The 10,074-nt window shown below is 58.4% G+C and overlaps 5 protein-coding genes across 5 annotated transcripts; 3 read left to right on the forward strand and 2 right to left on the reverse strand.

Annotated features, from left to right (window-relative positions):
• PLICBS_004656 (uncharacterized protein) lies at positions 1 to 2,792 on the forward strand (the record flags this gene model as incomplete). The annotated part of the gene is made up of 2 exons (XM_065600568.1): positions 1 to 2,508; positions 2,718 to 2,792. The coding sequence occupies 2 exons, from the start codon at positions 1 to 3 to the stop codon at positions 2,790 to 2,792; spliced, it is 2,583 nt and encodes an 860-aa protein (XP_065456640.1).
• Positions 2,793 to 3,124: 332 nt separating this feature from the next.
• On the reverse strand, positions 3,125 to 4,021 carry PLICBS_004657 (tRNA-splicing endonuclease subunit; the record flags this gene model as incomplete). The annotated part of the gene is made up of 1 exon (XM_018325975.1): positions 3,125 to 4,021. The coding sequence occupies one exon, from the start codon at positions 4,019 to 4,021 to the stop codon at positions 3,125 to 3,127; it is 897 nt and encodes a 298-aa protein (XP_018175727.1).
• Positions 4,022 to 6,597: 2,576 nt separating this feature from the next.
• PLICBS_004658 (DNA-directed RNA polymerases I, II, and III subunit RPABC3) lies at positions 6,598 to 7,124 on the forward strand (the record flags this gene model as incomplete). Its single annotated transcript, XM_018325973.1, has 2 exons — positions 6,598 to 6,956; positions 7,019 to 7,124. The coding sequence occupies 2 exons, from the start codon at positions 6,598 to 6,600 to the stop codon at positions 7,122 to 7,124; spliced, it is 465 nt and encodes a 154-aa protein (XP_018175725.1).
• Positions 7,125 to 7,307: 183 nt separating this feature from the next.
• On the reverse strand, positions 7,308 to 8,458 carry PLICBS_004659 (uncharacterized protein; the record flags this gene model as incomplete). Its single annotated transcript, XM_018325972.1, has 2 exons — positions 7,308 to 8,274; positions 8,421 to 8,458. The coding sequence occupies 2 exons, from the start codon at positions 8,456 to 8,458 to the stop codon at positions 7,308 to 7,310; spliced, it is 1,005 nt and encodes a 334-aa protein (XP_018175724.1).
• Positions 8,459 to 9,230: 772 nt separating this feature from the next.
• On the forward strand, positions 9,231 to 9,845 carry PLICBS_004660 (uncharacterized protein; the record flags this gene model as incomplete). The annotated part of the gene is made up of 1 exon (XM_018325971.1): positions 9,231 to 9,845. One exon carries the CDS (start codon positions 9,231 to 9,233, stop codon positions 9,843 to 9,845), a length of 615 nt encoding a protein of 204 aa, XP_018175723.1.
• Positions 9,846 to 10,074: the final 229 nt, after the last annotated feature.

Raw genomic sequence — 10,074 nt, forward strand, 5'->3', positions numbered from 1 at the left:
ATGGAGCAATACACCCGCTCCCAGAGCTTGGGACGTCTTGGTCCTTCTCTGTCACCCCCGGTGGACTCCCACGCCGCGGCTGCATCAGGCTGGTACAATCTGACGGCTTGGGCGGTCAACGTGACGCGTTATGCGCCATTCCTCGAGGACCTCATGCGAGCCGGTCCGCGTGTGTTCACCAAGCTAGGTTCGTACATCAACTTGGCCGAACCACTTGAACCATCGAGCCACGAACACCCGTCGACATCGGCGCCCATGGATATACTGTCTTCCAGCTCGGGCGGCCCGAACATCTATACGCTTCTGGACAACGCAGGAACCGTTTCGCCGTCGGACCCTGCCTCAGGCGATCCTCTCGCGCACGTCACGCGCTTGTCCCTCGATGGGGCGCGCGGTCTCGGAAGCGTCTTCAGTTACGCAACCAGCAAATGGGCCATATCGTGTATTGCAATGGCCATCGTCCTTAACCGGACCCACATCTTTGCGGCTACGAGACGGAGGCTGCGTCTGCAATGGCATATCCGGTTCTTGATCCGCATCGCCCCAATTGCGCTCCTTGCTACCCAAGTCTATCGTCTTGTTCAGTCTGTTCAATGCCAGACATCTGCAGAATTTGGCATGCTGCGATGGGGGAATCCCCAAAGAAGCTCCGAGCTCATGTTTGCGCACCCCAACCGGTTCCTCAATTCACTCGCCTCCGCCCTCCTCTTTGGAGCTACGGACGAGCAATCTTGTGTGGCTGTTGGTATGACATTCGGCCCCGATTCAGAAGACAACCAACCATTGCGCGGATCCCTATCCCGGCTTTGGCCCCTTTTCGGCACGTTCTGCCTGAGTCACTTCCTGGAAACCGTCTCTTGTGCTGTACAAGGCCGCCCTCTTGCCGCAGAAACGGGCATGACGTTGTTTGAGCAGTCACTAGCTTTTGCTGAAGCGGACGCAGCAGTCAGCAATCAGCTGGGCTGGGGCTCCTTCTCTAAGCCTCCCCAAGGCCCTGGCCATAGCTCTTCGCCCACCGGCAGTGTCATTGCCTTGACGCGCGCCATGATCCTACGGCGGGTCAATACGGCCCCAGAGGTTCTCCTGGTAGCGATACTATCTGCCATGACTCACATTACCAGCCACTTACTTGGCGTGTTCGATCGGCAGGCCAAATATCGCCTCGTCAACACGGGATTTTGGGGCTTGTGCTTCATGGCTAGCATCGTGTGGAGCGCGTGGTCCTTCGAGCTGGGCAACCCGTCTGCTCAGGGCTTGTTGAGGTTTCCAACAGTATGCATCATCGGATTCGTCCCGCATGTTTTGGTGTTGCTTGGAATCGCGACATGCGTCTGCATCTACGGCCTGGCGTTGCTATTGTCAGCCCTGTCTCCGCCGACCGAACGCCAGAGCCCTCCCTTGACCCTGCGGCAGAGACTGGCGCACGCGCATCACAACATGCAGGCGAATGTCTCGTTCTCCGACATTCGAATCACGAGAGAGATGGATTTTTATACGGCATTGTTGCGGACCGGCTTTGCGGCCATTACTATGGCCAGCGAAGCGGTCTATCTAAACGAGGACAGGGGTGTGAGCTTGCAACGACATACTTGGCTGGAAGAGGCCCGATTTCGCGAGGTAGAAGAGCTACAGAGACAGTGCATAGGCATGGGCTTACCCAGCTCGCACCATGATCAGATCGGCACAGTCGGATTGATACCCGTCAAGAGCGGCTCAGTGCTAGCCTCAAACGGCTACGCTCGGGAACGTGCAGCGCAAAAGCTTCCCAAGGGGCGCGGTGAGCGCGGGCTGCGAGTGGGAGCTGGGGCTACAGAGAGAAGCTCTCGCTGGCTTATGGCGGTCGAGTTTCTACTGAGCATTGGCAAGCTTGTTGCGAGAGTTGGTGCCCTGTCCGTTCTTTGGACCCTGAGCGTACTGCGCATACGGGCGCAGCCAGCCTGGCTGCTCTGGCTAGCTCGCCGCCCCAAAACCTCTTACGAACACGCCAACTCGTCTGATGGGGAGCAGGGAGAGGGAGGCCCACGGCTCCATTCACATCAAGGCCCGGAGGGTTTGATGGCCGGGAATGACGGCTTAGACGTGGAGGCGGAGTTTCGTCGGGTCGGCCGCTTCGAGGACGAAGAAGCTCTCGATGGAGACTTGTATCAGTACTGGGTGAAGGGCGGATGGTGGGGATCCCGTGACGCAAGCGGCGACTTTGAACCAGACTCTAACAACGATGACTGGGATGCTACCAGTGTGGTTACTGCGACCAGCGCAGGCGGCGAGTTGGGCGACCTTGCCTCCGAATGGGAAGAAGACGACGACGGGCAGAAGACGCCTACCAGACGCTCGCCTCGGCCGTCTTCCGAGGAAGCCCTAGTTGTCGACAGCCCTTTGGCTATGGGCGATCTGGCCCGACTGCTGCACCCGACCACGCACGAGGCGCGGGACGAGGCTCTGACACTTGCAGCTCATCTGCAGAGCAACACCATCATGACGCGGGCTGCATTCCGTCGCTCCGAACAAGTGCGTCGAACTCGCGTGCTGACGACAATCGGCGCTCGGTCCTCATCAACTGGGGAGCCCACGGTTCGTAACGCCAAACTCGGGCCCGAAGAGGAAGAACGCTTACTGGAGCAACTTCTGCTATCCCGCCGCACATCTCGAGATAGCTGGGACGCAAACAATGTGGGCAGGCCAGCCCCCCCGGGCGGAGAAGCAGATGCTGCCGCCAGTCTGCCCTGCGTGGTCTGCCAGAGTTCGTCGAGAACCATCATCGTCTGGCCCTGTCGCTGCCTGAGCCTTTGTGACGACTGTCGAGTGTCATTGGCCATGAACAACTTCGACAAATGCGTATGCTGTCGGCGGGATGTTATGAGCTTCAGCCGGATTTACGTGCCTTGATGTGGCGACCTACGCCATGTGCATCAGAGCCGTGGCTGCGAATCAGCAAAGGTGTAGGGTGCACCAGCTTCGAAGAGCCCAGTGATGCGGGAGTAATTGTATATTATGTGCTACTCTGGCACAGCGTGCTTCAGTATTGTAGGGGGCAGTGGCAGCGTCTAATTCCATCTGTTTTGAAAAGAGCTGCGATGCAACCCTCGAAGCCATCTTGCTTACACTACCAGCACGAAGGCTAAAATCACATGGCGGCCCATTCAACACTGATCGTGCGAAGTGGCGGTTGGAGCATTGTTTCTGAAGGGGCCTGATGGCCACCCATAAGAAATGCCTTCTTGACCGCCGTGGCAAGTCTGCCACCACTCACTACGTCAAGGATTGGTATCTCTTCATTCCAGTCGTACTGGTTGGCCATGAAGTGAGCATGGAAGCGTAGCGGGTCGCCAGGATAGACGCTATAGCGCGCGCCAAAGCGAAGGCCAGGTGTCATGTAAAACTTTGCAGTCTGAAGGAAGCGACACAAGGGACCGTCGAAGGCCATGCCCGCATCCGGAGCTGGGTCTGAAGCGACAGAGGGAGGGGCAAGGCTGCCGCTCGAGATTGGTGTTATGCCCCAGACGTTCACGTTGTTAGTCGTCGGACGCACAGTGACATCGGACTCGGACGACGGCACTCGAGCGTCGTCGACTCCATGGGGGGCACTGGTGGACGAAGCAATGGGCGTGACAGCGGCACCTGATCGTCCCAATCGGCTTGCGACCTCGACAGCTCTTTTGGCACTGCGGTTGGAGGTTGCTTGTTGCGCGGCCTGCTTTCCCCTCCTGAGGGATTCCTTGTACGCTGTCCTGGAATCCGCATCCTCACGAGATAAGGTCGCCATGTGAGCAGTGGCAGAGTCAACCACGTACGCTGCCTTACGCCGGATCAGCGCGTCGGCCTCCTCGGGGCGCAGCTCAATCGGAAGACCAAGAAACACATTCTGAGTGGGCTGTTGCGGAGTCGTGCCAACCAAAGTGCCACTGATGTTATCCCTGCGCCTCAAAAGGGCGGCGGCCTCTGGGTCAAACACGAGATATCGTCCAGCTATTTTACTAATGCGCACATGGTTGTTCGAGTTCCCTAGCGGTGTGTCAGACATCGCGATGACTGAAGTCTAGGTCAGCAGGAGCCTAGACACAACGAGATATGGTTTGATGCGCGCGTAAAACAGAGGTTTGGAAGGGCTTGAATCATAAGTCGTCTTCGTAATTGTTGATTGTGTCATCACAGAGTTCAGTGGATTGACAGATTTTCAGGTTCATAATCATAACAAGCCAGAGGGAAAGGAGACGTATAAAGGAGATGTACTGGCGACTTACCTGGCCTGGCATAGAGGACGAGCCGCGAGAAGCTGATCGTCGTGTCGGCCAATCGAGTGGGCTGGCCGTTCGCAAGTGCAAACTCTCGTGTCCGAACTTGACGCACTGATTTGGGCTCAGCGCATTTTGCACTGGAAGGGAGCCGCCACTGGAGAGATGTTGCGAAGAAACTGGTAGGCGGGAAGTTTTGCGCAAGCGGGTGCAGCAGAAATTTAAGGTGGACGACCGCCTGATATGAAATTACCGGGGCTGGAGTATGCGTCAATTGAGTGTCTGATGAAAGGCTAAGCTGTGAGACCAGCTCCTCGTCTGAGTCAGCCATTTGTGAGAACCATCCGTGTGGTTTATTTGCCGGTTGGCGCCCTGTGAAGGTGCCAGAGCAGAAACATGAGCGCCCGGGCTTTAACCGTCGTCGCGGATGCGCGTCCGAGCGTCGCATGTCTTCAGAAGGAATTGCGTGGTTCGGCGGCCCTGTTACGCTGCGCGAGTTTTGGCTGATGAGCGACGGATGCACCATATCAAGTACATTGTGCCACCCGGGGGGTGGGATATATCTCACGCTCTAAAATTCTAGCGATTGCGAGCCTGGCGTGTCCGCTGCCGGACTTGGCATTCCAGAAGCCTGTGAGCCGCCATCATCTCCCACCGGAGGTAGACTATACGGTGTGATGACCATGCCGCTGGAGGCGCTGAGCTTGAACGACATGTCTTGCCTAACCCATCCGCCTTCTAGCCCACCGCCTTTCTCGTGAAAGACGGGAAGGCTATGGACCCGTAGCATGCCTTGAGCCTTGTCCTTGTCTTCTTGGTTGCGGTGCTGCAGAGGGACAAGCTCGATGACACCGTCGGAGAGCAGCTCCATCCATCTGGTCAGGCCAGTGGACCGCGGGAACAATGAGATGGGCAGTGCCACCAATGCCGTGGCCCTCGCTGGGAACTGCCGCAGCAAGGCCCTCAAGCCGTGTAGAAACTGCAGAATTGCGCGTGGCTGGCAAGCCGTCGAGCCGTAAAGCGTTGGAGACAGCACGCCAGGCACCAAGATCCTGTGGATAGATGACGGCGAAGAGTCGCGAAGAGCCGAAGCGACTTTGGTAAGAAAGCCAGAGAACGGAGCTTCCAGCGCCGTGTCCCGCATTGGAAGGCAAATGAGTTGTCCACGGATGGCGCTAGGCTCCAGGCGTCTGGAAAGGTCAAACGAGTGGCAAAAAGGGTTGCTGGGTTGGTGCTCTTGGAGCGGCGCGGCCGCGGCGTCTGGAACCTCGCTTAGCTTCCGGTGACCCGTGGAACGCACACACTTTTCGGTCTCTACCTTTGGAACCCCGAGGGACGCTGGACAAGGATTCGTACCGCCACGCGATCATCATCTTGTCTGGCTGCCCACTGTCGGGCTTCGGCCCTCTGGCCTTGGCTGCACTGGACAGGCCAGGGAGCTCCCGTCTCCAGCTTTCGTCCACGCCTAGAACATGGACCGTGTGGCCTTGGACCAAGCCCTCGGCTCCGCAGTACCGCAGCAAGGCCCCCCCGAAGTCGGTCGTCCCTCCTTCTTGAATGAGCAATGAGGATCCGAGCGGAAGCCCCGCGTGTCCCGCGAGGAGCTGGTCCAGCGATGCAGTGCCCGTGGACGTGGTTGGCCTGCCATCCACGGGAGAAGGGCGGGTACCCGGAGCCGGATCCTTGCTCTGCCTTGGCAGCGCGGACGGCCCAGGGGCCCTGATGACCGTATTGCGTTTTCGGAATGACATGATGCTGGCAGTACTCAGTGCCGCTCACAGGTTGAGCGCCAGGCGGCAGGGTTGTTGTCCTTGCAGCGGACTGCCACGAGACGCGAGCCTGCAGTGTTCTCGCTGAGAGTGTAGCAGCATACACAGGAAGGGTGACTCCAATCTGCCTGAGATGAGCGGGTGATATGAGAAAGGCCGTTCGTTGAGAACACTCCAAGTTTGAGATTCTGGTTGGTGTTGTGCGACATCAGTCCAGTCGTCGAAACCGGGCTCCGGGAACTTGGAACATGTAAGTCAACCGGAGAGAGAGAGAGAGGGCCCCGTTTGAGCGATATGGAATACCTAATTACCTTACTTACCTTAGGTACGGTAGTTAGTACCTACCTACCTGTACTGCGCTGGCTGCACCGGCTCCAGCAGGTGGTAGTGGGTGGTGAGCACCAGTGCGGGTCGCTCGCGATAGGTACCTACCTACCAGTGGGGGGTTGCCTGGAACCCACCTGGGCAACACTCAAAGTTTAGTGCAGCCTCTTTTTTTCCACTTCTTGATCACGGCCCTGCTCCCGAGCAAACGTCCCGACTCCCCCTCCCAAAGACGTACGGCGACGCTTGCCTCACCGCATCCTGCGCTCATCATGTCCGGCGGCAATAGCGGCAGCGGTGGCGATGCCACGCTTTTCGAAGAGAGCTTCACCGTGACCGATTACGACCAGTCCAAGTACGATCGCGTCGCGCGCATCTCGTGTACTTCGACCGACTCGCAGACCGTCATGGTCCTCGACATCAACATCGAACTGTTCCCGTGCAACGTGTCAGATTCCCTGCATGTCGTTCTGACCACGACCCTCTCGCCCGATGGCACCAAGGAGGACGACAAAGGCTGGCGCGATGTAGGCAAGGGCGGCGATGCGCCCGCCACCATCGCCGACCTCTACGATTACGTGTGCCACGGCAAGATTTACAAGTTCGAGGAGACGTACGATGGAAACACAATGTGCGCTCAACCTCTGACATCGACCTCACACCGTCGCTCTGCTAACCGATGGACTCGTGCAGCAACGCATACGTCTCGTTCGGCGGTCTCCTCATGTCGCTTCAGGGTCCCGTAAAGAAGCTCACGCCGCTGCGGGTTGACAATGTCTATCTGCTCATCAAAAAATAGACGATGGCTTCCTTGTCCGTCAAAGCGAAGCAACAACGCCAACCTCCCTTTGCCCCATGCTTTGCGCTGGGCCTCCAACCCCTCAAGCCCGGGCGCTTCGCGGGTTACGGTCCTTCACCTAGCTGGGTTGCACTCAACCAAAGAGTCTATACCCGGGTCGAGCAAGCCTTCGCCCCATGCGCGCTACCGCGAGTGCCTCCAGTCGCTTTGGTGGGGCCCCGGAAACGGCATTTGGCGGTGCATCCTCTCCTTGATGGCGGCTAGCTCTGGCTCGTCGTCGTCGGTCAGTATGCTATGGCGAATGAAAAAGTCGAGTGTGACAAGAGCGCAGTTGTGCTTGTATTTGTCAGTGGCAAGATCCCTCTTGACCTGTTCCACATCGCACAGGTAGAATTCGTCGACTTCGCCGTCTTTGGGCTGAGGGACCAGATCGGCAGGTAGCTCGAGATCATAGATCCATTGACACTCCGGGTAGATGAACCCATCCTCGCCAACATACTTCTCCTCAGTGACATAGATGTACGTGACTGTGCCGACACTGCGGGCTCCATCGCGGACAAGCTTGTCTGGAAGGCTCGCCTCCTCGTCGGCTTCACGGATGATGCACTCGAAGGGGTCCTCGCCCGTCATGAGCCCGCCCGCGACCGTATTGTCAAGCATACCGGGAAACGTGGACTTGTCAGCGGCGCGCTTGGGCACCCAGAGCTTGATTCCGTGCGGCGCCGACTTGTCGGCAACGTACGCCGTCATGTGGACGCCGTAACGCATCGTGCCGAAGAGGCCCATGGCTGCGCGCTCAACGCTGAAGAGCAGCTCGCCCTTGCGGCTGTAGACGGGCCACACCTCGTTTCGCCAGCCGTTAAGGAGCTTAAAGGTGCTCCGTTCGCGCCAGTAGCTGGCCAGGGCGGCGACGCAACGGCTTCTCTCCGCCTCGGTCGGCAGCTGGAACAGGGACAGAGTGCGGTGGACGTGGTCGACCACAATCTCGCCCACCACTTCAGGAGGCACCTGCTCCAGCTCTTGAACGACGCGGGCCAGCACATAACCGATGGGGTACTGGCCGTCTGCGTCTTTCCACATCAGCCGGTACAAGTCCTGATCCGCTACAAAGGCCCTTTCGCCCTCGTCACCCCCACTGGCGTAAGGGAAGCTGTGATGTGAGGGGCGGTCAGTCAACTGGTTACTGAACACTTGGGCAGGCCGGCCGTCAATGGTACCACTGCATTGGACAGATGGCAGGGGTCGGGCGAGACATGAGGCACTCGGCGCATGGAACCTTGAGGGCGTGGCACATACCGGTCCGTATCGCTGATGAGCTCGATGTTGGACTTCATGGCGGCAAATATTTGTGCGAACTGGTCGAGCGGCGGAGTAAGGTATATGAGGCCGCGGCAGTCTGACAAGGCGAAGGACCTCGAGGTACTAACGGTAGTACGTAGGTAATCAACCACCTTACCAAGTATGTGCCGAGCAGAACACTGCCCCTTGGCCTCATAATAATAAGTACTAGGTACCTAGCGCGTCTGGTCGTGCTGGCTGGCCGTCCTTGCTCCGCCGACCAGCGCCCGCGATTCGAGCAGCCATGGGCGAAGTTGGGGCAGCTAGGCACTTAAGCAGGTATTTTCCCACCGCCCTCCATCAAAGACGCGGCGGGGTGCGTCAAGGGCTTGTGGAGGGTAGATGTACCTCATGATGAGCCCCGCCGGCAGTAATTGTCGCCTATGACGTTCGAAGTTTAGTGACCTGGTCGTGTACTGAGACAATAGGTGCTGCCTCAGCTACGGTGTTGTGTGCCGCTCGCCCGCTACGTGCATAAAAGTGCCAACTTGGAAATATACGCAAGGTATTATGTACCTAGTACTACATTTTGTCCAGAAATTACTTATGGCATCTGCGCATGCCCAGCAGCTGGCCTCGATCCAGAGTCCAGATGCTGGCCCAAACCTCAAGGTACCTAAGATAAGGTGGAAGCATTGAAGGGCCGCGAGGCTTCGCACCACTCCACCGGGTTCCAAAGGCCCAGAGACAAAGCAACCACGCAGCGCCTCCCATTTGCAGGCCCAGACACTTCATACATGCAGCCGCAACGAACAAGAAGATAGAGTCATGTCTGGGCCGATTTTCGGCATCGTCCCCGCGGGCTTGCCGCTCATCACTGAACCAACCTCGACGCCGTCCCAGACGTCCTGTCTCTATGCGCTACCCACCAGCAAGAGCTACTCGCACATCGTCGTCTTTCTGCTCCCCAATGTCGCCCTTCCCGCAAACACGGCGGCCGCCATCTACCTCGCTACTGCCAGCGAGGTCGCCGCAGCCGCTCAGTCCGGTGGCACCCCCAACTTCCGGTTTCTCGGCGGCATCGGTCCCGGAAAAGAGAGTGCCATGTTCAAGGTCGGCGGCTCCTCTGCGTCTTCATCGCCCGAGGCCGGTGGCCTTGTCATCGGCGTGTCCGTTGAGCCTGCCGACGCCGTTGGCCAACGTCTGCAGGAACTTGCCGCCGGGAAGACCACCGGCGCCGTGGCTTCGGCTGCCCAGCCCTCGACAGCCATCCTCGCCCAGCGCATCATCCAAAATGCCTTCAACTTCCTGGCCAGCTTCAGCGGCACAGCTGGTCCTGGCGGGGTCGAGGTCGTTCCGTTGAGGGCCTTCGAGGACTGGTGGCGCAAGTTCGAGTCGCGCGTCCGGGCTGATCCGAGTTTCCTCGAAAGACAGTCAGACTGAGGGGGTGCCGCCGAGCAAATGCGTCGCCAGAATGATGGCGACATGGCGTTGGCGAACCTTGCCTCCTCCGGTTTACAACGCCCAATATGCGCAAGAGCCATCACATTCATGTCACTGACCTTGCACCCAGCTTGCTGCTGGGAGCAAGTGAAACAGGGACCCGCTGCTATCAGAGGAGCGGCAAAGAGGCGTCGTTGAGGAAACATCCATAGCACCGTCAGCGCATTTG

Source organism: Purpureocillium lilacinum, assembly GCF_023168085.1.
Source record: "Purpureocillium lilacinum CBS 284.36 DNA, scaffold_3, whole genome shotgun sequence".
Lineage (NCBI taxonomy): Eukaryota > Fungi > Ascomycota > Sordariomycetes > Hypocreales > Ophiocordycipitaceae > Purpureocillium > Purpureocillium lilacinum.